The following is a 15,526-nucleotide window of genomic DNA, read 5'->3' as shown; positions in this document are numbered from 1 at the left end:
TTTAATATAAAAACGGTTTCTCACTTAGACGTCAACCTTCTCTGTAAGTTCTGCCCTAAGCTAATTTAAGGCATAAAGGGAAGAGGAGATTGGCAACTCTGGGAGCAATCTATTTGTCACCACTGAAAGTGAATCCTGGTATAAATTACGTAAGCTGCACTTGAAGATGACCGTAAACATTGAGACTTGAAACCTTTACCAACCACAAAGTATGAGGACAGTATCTTTAGTTGTCATGAGGCCTGTGGTCTGTTTTGTATAAAGTGGGAAGTCTATTTCAATGGCCTCAATGCTGAAGGGAATGCATGAGACATAAATATTTTCAATTTTTAATTTTAAATCTCAGTCCAAAGTCTGAGGTTTTATGAGACAATTTTCTGACTTGAATATTCTCAGCTGGACCAGGGAACATTCACAGTCCAGCCTCCTTTGTAAAGTGGATTTTCATTTACAGTGTCTGCTGTCATAAGGCTTAAAGAACACCTGTAAGCCATTTGCATTTCATAAGTTATGAGTTGGAATTAATTTCGTTTTGTGCTGGAGGAGAGCTAGTTAGTGTATAGTTGGTCAGTTCACCTTCATTGATTCACAGGTTCCTCCGAACTCTCACTTTTTTCATTGTTTTAACCAGCAACAGTTGTCACAACAAAGATGAATAAGACATGGACCTCTAGGATTCTTGTATTCTAGTTGGGGACTGAGATCAGTGATGACAATATGGGGCTGACATTTATCAGTAAGTAGCTCCTATGCCAGGCATTCATCTAAGGGCCTCACTATAGTATCTTATTTAACAAGCTTCATTTGTGTTCTGAACCTCATTTTAGATGAGGACACAAAGGCAGAGAATCTCATGATCATGCAGCCTCTTGGGGCAGAGCTGGAGCCCTGTGTTTGTATCACAGTTCTGGATAGAAGTATCTGGACTGCTCTGGGAGCCCAGAGGGAGCAAATGGGTGGACAGGGGGGTTATCCTAGAAGAGGGGCTACCTCGAACTCAGGGTTGAAGAACGTGTTCGCCTCACTCACAGGGGGCAGGTATACGTGTTGGAGGATAGTCTAAGGAGAAGAAAGAGCACACATAAGGGGTGGGGCTGGGAATACCCTGGCACATGTGAAGATGTTTGCAATGGTCTGATTGTTTGCAATTCTCACTAAATTCTCATGTTGAAATCCCAGTCCTCAATGTGATGGTTTCAGGAACTGGGAAGGTAATGAATTAGGTTGTGAATGGAATTATCATCCTTATAAAAGGGACCCCAGAGGACTCTCCATCTCTTTGCACCATGTGAGGAGGCCATGAATATGCAGGTGGCCATCTGCAACCTGGATGAGGGCCCTCGCCAGAATCTGACCATGCCCATCTCAGCCTTCTAGCCTTCAGAACTGTACAGTCCTACAAAAACATCGAATGTCACCAGTGTCACTACCATCCCAAGAGCCTACACTTCACTGCTGCTTATTGTGCTTGTGTGCGGTTGGAATGTAAGCCATGCTGTTTACATCTGCCTGCTCAGCCTGTGCCCATTTCCCTTCAGCCAAGTTGAGTTAAATGAAAATGATGCCCTTCTCCTCTTCTAGAGAGTAAGATAATGAGGTGCCACCGTAACAGTCACGAAGCTATTTGTGCTTTTTAGTAAAAATCAAAATGGCAACATTGGCAGCACAAACCCCTCACAGACCCTGATGCCACCATAGCTGAAGTGGCCTGGAGAGAGAACCCTCAGGTTGGGTCAGAAGATTTGGTCCCAGCCTCCGTTCATGACACATCTGCTCAGCGGTTTCCACATCAACATCCTCTCCAGCAATCAACACAGCACCTTCAGGAGTGGATATCACCATGTCCATTTTGTACAAGGAGGAACAGCCCAGAGAGAAGGTGACATTTTCTCAAGGCCGCACATCTGGTAGGTGCCATTTTTTCAAGGTCACACATCTGGTAGGTGCATCAGGAACTTTCACAGAAATGCTCTCACCACAGCAAAACCCTTCTTCTGAAACCCAGAGGCTGGGAAATACCTGTCATGCTTATTTGCTTTCCAAAGTCCTCATTCTGCTCTACTAACATGTAATATCTCACATGCGAGGAAACAGGCATGCACACAGAGGTCAGATTCCTGCGAGCTCAATAGCCATCTGTATCCTAGTCATAGTGATTTTCTTCTCTTCTGTTCTGACCACTTCCTACCATGGTATCAGGCCAGGTCAACATTCTGGAATGTTCTTATGGTCATTATCAAGGAAATAATCATTGAATGATTTTTTTTGACTAAACACAGATTTACTGAATCGAATGGCTACCACATTCACGACTTGGAAAAGATGGTGGTGGAACTGAGAAGACTTACTCGGTTTGGCCTGGTGCAACGGTGGTGCAGTTTGCATTCCTGTGACAGGGGTTATTTGATTCACAGATGTTGATCATACTGCACCCCACTCCAGGCACAAAATTCTGGTAATGTTCCTTACACTCGCAGTGAGACTTCAGTAGGCAGGGAGAGAAAGACAAATTGGATCTTAGTTAGTCACATTGGCTGCCATTCTTTGATCCACACCTTTATTCTACCATGAAAGCTAATTTAAATTAGGTCTGAGGAGTGGGCTTACATTTTTTTATCTTAATAAAAATTTAAGATTTATTTATTTAAATTTTAAAAAATCTTCATAAAAATTTGCCAAAGTATCCAGAAATAGAAATCATGTTTACATATCTTACCTGTTGGGAAGATCATACCCCTTGTGTATAAAGCTCTTCAATTTTCTTACCCTTGACATCTCTGGCTACATAATCACTATTTTTTGATTATCTATAGATGAGTGGAGATTGGCAATCAAATGGGAGGTATTATTGTTCTAGAATAATATCTGGAGAATAAAACCTGGAGTCTTTTGACTCCAACTCAGATAGCAATGGCAATGTCTGGAGACATTTTTTGATTGTCACATGGGGAGGAGGATGGAGTTTCTAGAGACCAAGGATGCTGTTAAACATTCTAGAATATGCAGATCCACCCCACAACCCAAAAAAGAATTATGCAGATTGAAATATCACTGTGCTTCTCTGGAATCATGGGTGGAGAACACAGAGCTTCTAAGACTTGAAGATCTACCTTGGGACCCATTTTTGAAGAGACAAGGCACATTTTCAATCTCACTCCCAAGGTCCTGTCATTCATGACATAACATGCCTTTTTCTATAAAGGTTCTCATTTTGAGAATAAGGATTTAGCCTCTTGAATTTCTCTGCAAACCTGCCTCAGAATCATTAGTGAAATTGTTGTATGACACCTTCTTTCTCCCTGGAGGAGAGAGATGGCAAATTCTCTGTAGAGAATTCCAGGTACATTCTTATGGGGTGCTGGTGGACTGCAGGGGACCATGGCTGTGTTTGGGCTGGACACAGAACCTTTCCTCCTTCCTGAGCAGCAATATCCTTCTGTGTTGAGGACTGGATTTGTAGCCCTGGACACAGGAGACACCCATCAAGTATTTGAGGTATGAGGGATAGGACTCTTTCAACTGGAATGCTTTGCCAAGATCTCCTAACGAGGACAATTTTTGTCAGTCAAGGTTGGTTGCAATATGATTTATAGGGCAACATCTCACCTTAGGATGTCCCAATGCTCCCTGCAGCTGCCAGTGCCATCAACATTTGATCAGTGTTAACCTCTTTTGCAACAGAGTATTTTTGGCGCTGAGAGCCCCCTTTAACTTAAAAAGACATAGGATGGATGATTGAAGATGAAAGTCAATCACACGCCCACAAGTCTTGGTTAATTAAGGTGGGCTTGTTAATCTAACTTTGAATTATGTGCTTATTTTGTCAGTCACCATTGAGGACTGTGATGAATGAGAGCACAGGGCACTGGGAACTGGGAAAGCCTGAGTATGGAGGGTAGACTGGGTGGGGAACCGCCGGGATCAGCCCCTGAGCACACTGAGGACTGTTTGGAGAAGAAGCCCAAATTTAGCATCAATGGGAGAAACAGAAGCATGAAAGACAAATAAAGCAATGGCACAGGGCTACCTTGGGTGGGTTGCCCTATTTCTAGACACATCAGTTCCATGTGCTTACAGCTCACCTGTCCTGGCCCATCATATTTGCACACTGTGGATTTGATAGGGCAGTTTCCAAAATTAGTTTGACAGGGGTCCACCGGTAAGCACACGTGGCCATCCCCGCGGTAGCCGTCTTTGCAGGTACAGCTGTGCTGATTTGGTCCCAGGTATGTGCAATCAGCATGAGGATGGCAGACGTTTTGTAAACACGGATTGATGGCTTGAGAGGCAATGACAAAATGAGAGGCAGTGAGCACATCGGGGTGCAGAAGGAAAACTGAGCTGGGAGGGAGCTGTGGGTCACAGGGTGTCAGAGCCACGTAGGAAATTCAAGCAGTTTTAAGAGAGAAATATTCATCTCATCCTTCTGCCCTCCCCTCCTCCACCAGATAGATTTACATATGACCATCAGAAATTGCAACTCCAGAGGTGGACTAATATAATGGTAATGCCATATTAAGTGTGAAATTAAATATAAAACAGCAGGAAAGATAACACTAATTCTTGTAAAATTTATAGTAAGCCCTGGGTCCTGTTCAAGGCATCTGCCACATAGTAACTCATTTAATCTTTGCACCAATCTCCTAAAGAAGGGACCATTATCACTGGCTTTGGGTGGATAGAAATACCGAGGCACAAGCAGGTTAACAGTTATGTAGTCAGTGAAAGGCAGATCTAGGATTTGAACCCAGGCAGCCTGGCTGTGGAGCTCGTCTTCTTAACAGGTATACAATCAGCCTCTCATAAGCAAAATAGGCACGTGAAGAAAAATTTAAAAAAAGAAGCACCACATCTTACACTAGTATTGATCTAAAAAGATCTGAAAATTTATAAATAGGCTTGGATAATAGGAGAAATTGTGTTTTATCAAAGGCAATTTCTACCATGTGTGACTTTTTTGCCTGGTGCTCTTTATAAATGACACTGAGCTACACGGGAGAAGTAGAAGTGGTGTCTGTGGTTTTTTTTTTTAATATTTATTTTTTAGTTCTCGGCGGACACAACATCTTTGTTGGTATGTGGTGCTGAGGATCGAACCCGGGGTCGCGCGCATGCCAGGCGAGCGCGCTACCGCTTGAGCCACATCCCCAGCCCGGTGTCTGTGTTAATATGGAGGAGGCTGTGAGGTTTTTGTTTTCCTGTTAAGTCACCCAAACATCGCAGCCAACGAGCCAGTGGATTGAGAGTCTACTCACGCTCGCAGCTCTTGCCGTCGCCTTTGTAATTGGGAAGGCATTTGCATTCTAGTTTGGTTTCGTCTTCGTCGGAAGGTGCACATCTGGAATTTTCTGGGCACAGTAAAGCCGCACACTCGGGGATGGCTGGACAGAAAGATTGTTGAGGCACTTGCATGAGTAGAAGAACCATTTCAGAAAATCCCAATCTTCAGTGCTTCCTTCTATTAAAATATTGCAGACTCATTGCCATAATTTAAAAAATATAGAATATACAAAGTAAAAACTATTTTTTTTTCCTGTTACTGGGGATTGAACCCAGAGGTGCCTTACCAGTAAGCCATATCCCTAGCTCTTGTTTAATTTTTTATTTTCAGACAGGGTTTCACTAAGTGGCTTAAAGGCCTTGCTAAGTTGCTACAACCGAATTTGAACTTGTGATTCTCCTGCCTCAGCCTCCCGAGCTGCTGGGAACTAATTTTTTTTTCCAAAAAATCTCACTCTCCAGTTCTACTCCTAAAGTAACCAATATCAATGGCCAATATAGGACATTTTAAAATAAATTTATTTACATGATTTTATGTAATCCTGTTAAAATACTTAGCAATCTGATTTTTAATTTAACAACGCATTGTGGAAGTCTTTAAGGATCTACTTTAATCTCTAATAACTGTATAATATTTCATAAAACAAGTGTAACATAGATGGCTGTTGAGGACTATGAAGAGGCTGACATATTGGCCAATTTGCAAGGCTAACAAGTTGGGCTGACGCAGTGTTGTGGATGCTGGTAGAAGATATGAGACTCCTGGGTCAGAGATGAAGGACAGGTATTACTCATATCAGGAGCAATAGGCAGTCTCAGCAGTTTATCCAAGCCCAGTTCCCTCAGGGTGACACAAAGAGGGTCAGATTGACATAACAAATAGAATGAATTTTGTTTTAGCAGAGCTTCTGAGTTATTATTATTATTATTTTTAAAATAATGGGCCATGTATTATTTAGGGCTTAGACACATAATGATTTGAATGGAGAAGTTTTACTATAACAATTTATGAATGAAGAGTTGGAGTCATGAAAAATTAGACAGTAAGAGTTAACAAAGAATTCTAAGGAATAAAGGAATGGCAGATATGTAAAGAGAAACTACTTTCCTAGGACTAAGATGAGTACCTCAGGGGGAACTTCCCTCCTTCTAGGGCTGAGATACAGATGTCACTGGAAAGGGCATGGCCTTGGTCACTACCAGGAAAAGTTTCTGAAGTTTTTCAATTATGAGACTTATTGGAAATCTGCCTTCTTGGGCGCCAGGAAGACTGTCCTCTTAGAAAAACCAAGCTTCATAATTCATTAAGTTCCCAGGAAAACTACTGGCCATTGGGGTGCTACTGGAACTAGGAACTATGAAGCCACCTTCCCTGAAGTGTAGTGTACACCTATGTGTGGCTTGGGCAGCTCGGGACCATGAAGGTGTGGTGACTGGCTTTCTAGGTGGCCAGCTCTGCAGACCCCTGGGTGCGCATGAGGCTGAGGAGAGTGGGTGCAGGACACCCTGAGCTGGGCCCGGGCCTGTGCTGTCTGGGGCTCCTGGCTGTGCCATCATTGCCTGAATCAAGCAATGGATGATGCTCAGTGTCCAAGTGCTGGAGAAAGCTGATCTTTGCAGTGACCTGGCACTGGAGAATCTGTATGGGACTGAGTGAAGGAGAAAAGTTGTTCTTCAGGACAATGAGCTACACGGGGAAGCAAGAAGAGAAAACTGCTCCTCCACTGTTCCTCTGGCACCCTCTATTGCTAAGCCTCCATATCTTGCTGATTAGCAAAAGGAGAAATACTAGTGACGACCATCTTCATTATCACAGAACAGGCAAAAAGGTTGGATTTCAAAATACTAACATTTTGGAAAAGATGAATGGAATGAAGGGTACCCAGTGTGTTGCTCTCAAGATGCACACAGATGTGGGACTCCTGGAGACCTGTCTCCCATTAGCAGCCTGTTGAACCACAGGCTCAGAGCATATCCTTCCACCCCTCCCATAAAGGAGAAATAGTACCCAGAAGCATCTTACCCCATGGGATGACACTTTCCACCCTCCTTTGCATCCAGAAGGGCTCATGGGACTCGGGTTTGCACGGATGGAAGTTTTAGGTATTTTTCTGCACTTCACCCTCTCCTTCTTTGCCCTCTCCTTTCCTTTCTGTGGCTGGAGGCAAAGCACTCAGAGGAGCCAGAGAATGGAATAATCCCAAGATGGAAAGATCTGGAACCCCCAAAAACAAGTGGCGGCAAACTGGCACCAGCGAGGTCACCTACATTAGTCACAGGTTGAGAACTTTGCCTCTGTTGTATTCAGCCAGAGGTTCACCAGTGTCTCCACTCATGGTGCCTTTAGTGCCTCAATAATTGTGGATGATGCCTCTACCCACAAAGATATACCTAATAGCTCTGTTGATGAAGCCCAGAACCAAAGAACTTAGTAACTATTTATGTCCTGAGAACTTAGTAGCCATTGTGAAAAGTAAATAGAAAGAAAAGTATCTCCATCTCATTCCTAAACAACTACAAATGATCTGTTGGGCCTCTTGCACAATTTCTTAAACCTTGGCATCAGACTTAACCAACATTCTCATTCTCATCTTTGATGTTTACCTGGCACTTTTTTTTTTTTATCATAGTATCCATCGAACAGACACATAATGTCATAGAAAGAAATGAAGTGTGACCAAAAGTTGGAATCACTAATTGACTCAAGCTAGAAGTTCCTGTGGTATCCAGCAGACATATAACTGTATTCCCCTCAACAATTTAAAATCTTCAATGGTGACCAGGACACTTGATTTGATATATAGGGGCACTTTGGTGTGTAGTCTTGGAGCCATAGTGTTAAGCCACTGAACTTTTGTGTTTATTTCTTATAGCAACTGGCATTATCCTAACTAGTAATGGATGTATAAGAATTTATTCAACCAATTTCAATATTCAAGTTATCCCCAGTTTGTTTATTTTTTATAAACAATATTGCCATGAACTTCTCTGAACATATATTCTTCCCCTGTATGCACATGTACACAGCCCTCCTTTTCCTCCAGGGTAAATCCACAGCAGCATCCTATAAGCATGCCTTAGAATGCAAGCTAGCCTAGCATCCTACAAGCATGCCTAGAACACAACCCCATAGGTTGTAGGAGTCCACACTGCCAATGTCACTTTTCGCATAGGCATAGAATAGATTACTACATTGGGAAAAAAATTGAGACCAAACCCAAACAGAACCCCCAGAACGTCCTCTCTATTTCAATATGGCTTTAATTTGTATTGTGGGATTTCTTGGGGGGGGGGGGTTATGATCCTTTAAATGTTTATTGCTGGTTTTCATTTCATATTCTGAGTACTAGCTGCTCTTAGACCTATTTTCAAAATTGGCTCATAGAATTCATATTATTATAAAACTTCAGCTGTCATGTGAATTGCAAATATTTTTGTCTCAGTCTCTTATTTATCTTTTGACCTGACAGAAATAATTTTGCACTGGGAGGCAAATTAGAGAGTGTTCTCTGTTAGGCTGCTTTCTGGCCTGGGTCTCTGTCTTACCGAGAAGATCTCTGCTCATCTCACTGGACAGTGACAGGAGCAGTGGGCAGGGAGGCCGCCAGGCCAGAGCAGGGCACCTTCCCCCTGAGATTGCATAGGCTGGATTTTACTCACCTTGTTACCGTGGCTTAATTAGTTTGCAGTTGTTGAATTCCAACCTTGTCTGAGGCTTCCACTTTATAGGAGGAATTTTATATCATAAATATAAATTTTGAATATAAATATAAATTTATATTATAAAATCCAGTGGATAAGGTAAGTGGTCAGCCTGAGTGCTTAACCTCTCAGCTCCACATTTACCCTTCAGAACCTGCTCTGCCGTCCTGTGGGCTTCTCCTTTATAGAGAGATGTTAAGCTTTGCCAGTAGAGGGCGCTGGCGGGACATAGCCGGAGGCAGTTGGTCCTCTTCTTGATGCAGGGCGCAGAGCTGTGCTGCGACTGCTGCAGCAGCATCCTCTGTTCAAGGATGCTCTGCCCTAGCTGTGCACCCAGCCTGCACCGTTTCTTGGTGACCTCGGATTCTTGGCCTGGACCCAGTGACCACCTCCGCTGGCCCTCCCCACAGAGACCCTGCATCTTCCAGGCCACACCCCCCATTTCCTCTGCACCCTAGCCCACCAGCCTCAGCTCTCCAGTGCCCTGTAGCTGCTAGGTGACTAGTCGAATGCTGGCCTGGGCCAAACAGCCAACTTCTCTGCCACCATACACTCTTCAACAAGGTGTGACTCCAGGCTTGCTGATGGCCACCTCTCTCCAAGTTTCTCCTTTCTTTGTTATGCCCCAGCACCCCTAGAGATCTTTTGGCATTTTTTTTTTCTACAGCTACTCTTCTACCAAATTCTACCAGAATTTACTAATTTTCATATTCAGCTTCTCTTGTTTCAATGGCCCTGTGACTTCTCTCTCCTAAGGGGACCCAGTGTAATAGCCTGTTTAGAGAATTTCCTGTGGATTCAAACGGTGGAAATCCCACTTCTCTACTAGTTCCGTGACCTTTGGCAGGTTACTTGGCCTTGGGGAGCCTTTGTCTCCTCCCCCTTTGGTGGCGAATGTATTTTGCCCTTGAGACGCTCTGTCTCATCTCCTTTACTAGCTGAGTAGCATGTAGCAGTGGCTTCTGCTGGCTTCCCGGCAGGGAGAAGGCCTCCCTCTCTGTTCTCCCCTCCACCCTCTCCTGCAGCTCCACCTCCTGGACCACTGTGTCAGTGCTCTCCCCCTCCCCTTCCCACCTTTGGCTCCTTTCTTCTTCTTTTCTTTTCCCTTGGCGCTTCCCTTTTTCAAGTTTGGTTTCCTCCAGTGAAACGTGGTGCTGCCCCACCCCCCATAGAACCCCAGTAATGGATGCAAACTTGGACCGTGTACACCTCACCGGTGCCCCTTTGGTCTGGCGCAGCCTTAAGGAAGCTGGCAGTGCTTACGTTGGTCACAGCTGGGGCCAGTGTAGGCAGAGTAGCACTCGCAGGTCCCGTCGCCCTCCAGTCCCCTGTTGCACACGCCATGCACACAGTTGCACACTGCAGGCAGAAAAGGGGCGAGTTTCGTGATCGGATATAAAGACTCTGCGAAGGTCGTGTTTTTAGGCAGATGGAGGAAACCATGGGTTTGAAGTTCCTGAGACACTAGTTTGAACCCCGACTTCATCTTTCCTTCCATGTTTCAATGTACAGCATGCAGATCATGATGCCTAGGATTTCTGTCGTGAGTCTTTGTCTGGTGGTGACATTTGTGAAATGCTTGCGGTCAGCAGGGGATCATCACAGCCTCCTGAGGATAATGAGGCCCTCTGCCAGGGGACAGCTGTCAGGGCTGCCTATTTCTTTCTTGTCTATTTTCTCCCTTATTAGACTGGAACACCTGGGCGGGCCTTCCTTCACTCTGTTTCCTCACAGTATCTTTAACAGTTTCTTAGGACAATGCCATAACTATGAAGCCAGAATCAGACAGGCAGTCGGTATAGACAGGCAAATCGAGTCAGGTCAGATCACGGAGGCCAATTTGAGTGAGGCTGGGAAGTTGGAGACTGCCCCCTGAGGGGCTGAAAGCCTTCAGAGCCCTCCTCCACCCTATGGTGATGACCTTCCCCTGCTCCAACCTTCGGTTAAGGCAACCTGTCCCAGGAATTGTCCCTCCCTACACTGAGTTGTAAAGCTGTTAATGTGTCCCGGGCTGCTCCATCCTGCCCTTCCCCTTCAGCCCACCTGTTTCCCACCCTTTGGCCACCCCACCGAGCATTTCCTGGGCCTAGTCACATAGGCAGGAAGGAGAAGGATAAGGAGGAAGAGAGCAGGAGAACAAAGAAAGCCTAAGACATCCAAAGGCTGAACACCTCGCTTCTTGGGACACCAGAATACCAGCCATGGCCCCCTTCTCCCTCCTGGGAGAGGCAGAAGTCCATGTTACCCCTTTTTAAATAAACCCTGCTTTATATGCTTGCCTCCGCCTGCTTCTCTGATGTCATACTTCAACATGTGAGGGAGCAGAACTCGTCACCAGGTAACTGGCGGGATCAACTATATGACTAAAGTTTAAAGAAGGACACATCTGGCAGGGCCGGGATTAGGATGGGGAGGGTGAGGCAGGGTGGCCCAAGTGGAGAGTTGAATCTTGCCTTTAATTAACAGTTTGATGTTTTGTTCAGGAATTTTATATGATCACTGCTCTAGGCTGATTTTGTCTCCCAAAACAATATGGTGGAGTCCTAAACCACAGGACCTCAGAATGACCCTATTTGGAAATTGGATTCTCATCTGTAATTAGTTGAGATGAGGTCATACTGGAAGAGGTGGGCGCTTCATCCAATGTGACCTTGTCCTTCTGAGAAGATGAAGACCCACCAGAGGAGGAGGCCTTGGGAAGATGGAAGCCGAGAGGGAGTGAGGTTGCCACAGTCCAGGAACACCCGGGGCTACCAGAAGCTGGAGAGGTGGGGAGGAACCGTCTAGAAGCTCCAAAAGGAGCATGGCCTGCCAGCACCTTGATTTTGAACTTCTAGCTTGGAGAAGGGAGACCATAAGCCACCTAGTTTGATGAGCTTTGTTTCAGTAACCCTGGGAAACTAATGTGATTATTTGTCTTGATTACTGATGGGGTTTTTTGGTTCCTTCTTGAATTCTGCATTTGAGGTATATCCCCCATGCACCTCACCTTAGGCCTGGGTCTATCCTTCCTTTTATTGAGCACTTACTATCTAGCAGGCATTTTGCCAAGTGCTTTGCATGCATTATCTAATTTAATGTTCATAGCACTGTGTGAGGTAGGTGTCATTAATACCCTTGTATTAATAATAATTATTAGTAATAATAATAATTATTAGTGATAATCATTAATACCCTTGTATATACAGATTAGGAAAAAATGGGAGAGAACCAGCTTAAGGTTTTACCCAAAGAATTGGATAATTAAATTGGTTTTGCAATTGTCAGTCTGCCTTCACTGTTTCTGTTTTAGCAAAGCACTTCGATGTTGCCCAGGGCTATAGTTTTTAGAATAGATAAGCCCTGGAGAGAAGTCATGTTGGCTCTGGAGATGACTGGAGTGGGGACAGGGGTGGACTATGAGGGACTTGATGCAATTGCATTCAATTCAATAAAAAAATTTACCCAGCTCCCACCTGGTGGCAGGCTCTGTACTAGGCACTAAGTATATAAATATGCCTCTGGGGATCCAGATCCTGGGGGATATGGGGTTGATCTTTGTCCCAAGGCTGCCACTAGCCAGTGGAGGAGGGTGGAGGCACAGGAGGTGGGTGGAATGGTGACTCAGGTCCTAGCCCCACGTGTTGTCCTCCCTGGTACACTTGCCCTCCCGGCTGCGCGCTCTGGGCCCTGGATCCTGGCGCGAGCCTCCCCCTCCTCCTGTCTTCCACTGCCGACTCTGCACTAGATCAACTGACCTGGCACAGGTGGCGTTCCAAAACCACTGACGCCACAGTGCAGAGCCACCAGCCAGTGCCAAGAGAGTGTCCTTGGGAAGGAAAAGTAAGTGGCCCAGGGATTCCCAGATGATTGCTGAAAGCCCTTAGTGCTCTGTGAATGGGCCTCAGCAAATCTCTAGAGACACATGAAACTCAGGTGGTGTGACCTTAAGGTGGTCAAAGCCAGGTCACTCTGGCCAGAGGAGGGTGCAGACATCTCCCATGGTGGGATGAGCTGCTCCATCTCCTGTGTTCCCAGTGTATAATTGTTGCTCTCATTTTCAGCTCCTTGGGATAGGGACCTAATCTTATCCCTATGATCCCACCTACCTGGGGTCTAATGCTCACCAGGGGCAGATGGGTGCAGTGCTCAGTGAGGACAAAATCCAGCTGTAAGGGGTTAAATCAGCCAGACACCTGGGTTGAATCCTGCCTCTGCCCCCATAATGCAGCATGGCCTCAGATGACCTCTGCTCCTCATCTGCAGCATGAGGATACTAATTTGAGGTGTACTGAGGCTCCAAAGGGAGTGTGTATGGGAGACCTCAATCCATACTGCCTGGTACACAGTAGGTGCTCAGTAAATGCTAGCTACTCATTAACAATGTGGTGTTGACTCAGGAGTCATGTCAAGGGCTTTGCCTTCTGCTCTCCCTGGGAGCACTGAGCGCCGAGGGCACTGGCAGCGGAGGTGAAAGCCCTTGGCTGGAGCAGCTCTGACTCATCCCTAACCAATAAGCAGCCTGGAAGGAGAGTGCTCTGGCAGCAGGGGAAGTCAGAGTTAAAAACAGACTGCACCTAACAGCTGGCCTGCTTCCACTTCCCCAGGACCAGCACCACGCTGGACTGGATGCCTGGCTGAAAGGGCTTGCAAGTGCCCCTGGTCCTTGCCCACTGGAGCAGCCTTCGAGTCAGTCATCCATCTATCCATCTATCATCCATTCATTCCTTGGTGGCTTGCTCAGTGTTGGACTGGTTTTGTCCTCACTTAATACTTGCTTCCATTGCTCGTGTCTGTGATATGCTGCATGGAGCTTTGCTTTGTGGAAACTCCATTATATAAATCCTACTCTTGTTTTACAGAGGCGGAAGGCTGAAGGAGGTTAAATAGTTTGCCCTGGGTCACAAAGCAATTGGGGTGATTTCACGCTCAGGCCACTGGCCATGCATGGTACTTAAATTTAAGTCATGTGAACTGAAATTTAAATTCAGTTCCTCAGTTATTAGCCACGTTTCGGGTGCTCAGTAGACATGTGGTTAACAATTTACCATATTGAATAGTGCAAAAATAGAACATTTCCATCATCACAGAAAGTTCTATTGGATTTTAGAATATGGAGTTTTTTTTTTTTTCCTGCATCCTGGTTAAGTTTCCAATCTTCCTCCTTAATATTTTAGGTTTCCAAACCATTTTTATTCTTTTCACTTGTGCTTTCTCCATTGCACAAATAATTGTGAAGGCAGGTTACTTCCTTTATATGGAGGAACTTCCATGTGCATCTGTGCCCATCACACACTAGTTTCTTGGAGCTAACATGGTTCATCTTTCTAATTTTTCATTCCCAGTTGTTCAGTTTTCCTGAGTACTAAGCAACATTGCATATTTTCTTTCTTCCTTCTCACTTAGGATTTATTTGGCATAGTATCTATCTAGTGTTTATTTGGTATATATAATTCAAATTCTAGTAGTATGGCAAGGAAGGGCCAATGCGAGAGGAAACATTTTGTTTCTCAATAAATGGTTGGTTATATTTTAGTTACTGACCCTTAATGTAATTTTAATATTAAGAAGCATACAGAATACCAATATCTTTTTAAAATTTGCTTTTTCTAATACCCATATGAAATAATCTCATGTGGAGTTGTTGGTGAAGAAATTAGATTAGGGGAAACTAGGTGATAATAATAATAATAATAATAATAATAATAATAATAATAATAATAATAACAGCTAATATTTATTGTGCACTGATTATCTCATTATGTACTCCCTGAAGGAGGCAATATTATTTCTATTTTTTAGATAAAAAAATACACAAACAGCATGAGAGAGCGTCATGAACATATCTAGTTTCCCACAATTAGTAGCCCTGGAGCTGAGGTCCAGTCTGTCTGTAAGGCCAAGGCTCCAGCCCTCCACATGCTACCTCCTGAAATCATGCCATTGCTGCAGTGAATTAGATATTCATTCATTCACTTACTCACTCATTCATTCATCCAACCAACTAAAGCTGTGAGAGTCTACCCTGCGGGCAGCTCTGTGGAAGGTACAGGAGATAAAGACACAATGGTGTCTTACCTTCAAGGTATGAATTGGAATGAAGCAACACCTCTACTACAGAGTGGGTGAACTTATGAGGGTGTGTGTGTGTGTATGTGTGTGTATGGGTGTGTGTGTTGATTTTCTTCCAAACATTTGAATCAAAGTGGTCTACCAAACCTAATTTTTTCCCATAGAACTGGAACCAAAGTGGTATTAGAGAAAGGGCACCCAGTATGCTCCTTTTGGGAGCAATGGCTCTGGAAGACATTGTCCCTACCACACCTACATTCCCTGGGTCTTGCTGATTCCATGCATCTCAATCAACTTCCAGCACCTACAACTCTTTGCCTGGGAGTCTGGTGTGAGGCTTAAGATAGCTGTTCAGACAGAGCACTCACTGATGCTGAAAGAGCCAAGGAATTGACAGCTCTCCCCTGATGATTGTGTGTATCAGTTTCTTATTGCTGCTGTAACAAATCACCACAAACTTAGTGTGATGGTTTGCATTTGTTCCTTAAGGGTT

The 15,526-nt window shown here is 44.6% G+C and overlaps 1 protein-coding gene across 2 annotated transcripts in view; it reads right to left on the bottom strand.

Moving 5' to 3' along the window:
* STAB2 (stabilin 2) overlaps nt 1–15,526 on the bottom strand; it is a 155,410-nt gene that overhangs the window by 119,237 nt on the left and 20,647 nt on the right. The window contains exons 6-9 of one of the 2 annotated variants that reach the window (XM_081311104.1): nt 10,246–10,341; nt 5,256–5,381; nt 4,083–4,279; nt 2,349–2,482 (exon numbers count right to left, since the gene is read on the bottom strand). In XM_081311104.1, coding sequence (XP_081167230.1) covers nt 2,349–2,482; nt 4,083–4,279; nt 5,256–5,381; nt 10,246–10,341 — 553 coding nt within the window. The remainder of the gene's footprint in view (nt 1–2,348; nt 2,483–4,082; nt 4,280–5,255; nt 5,382–10,245; nt 10,342–15,526) is intronic. The other variant, XM_081311103.1, reaches the window with a different exon arrangement.

This window comes from Spermophilus citellus, assembly GCF_964194105.1.
Source record: "Spermophilus citellus genome assembly, chromosome: 10".
In the NCBI taxonomy this organism is placed as follows: domain Eukaryota; kingdom Metazoa; phylum Chordata; class Mammalia; order Rodentia; family Sciuridae; genus Spermophilus; species Spermophilus citellus.
Note: the sequence above shows the minus strand (reverse complement) of the source record. Positions and strands in the feature narration are given on the sequence as shown.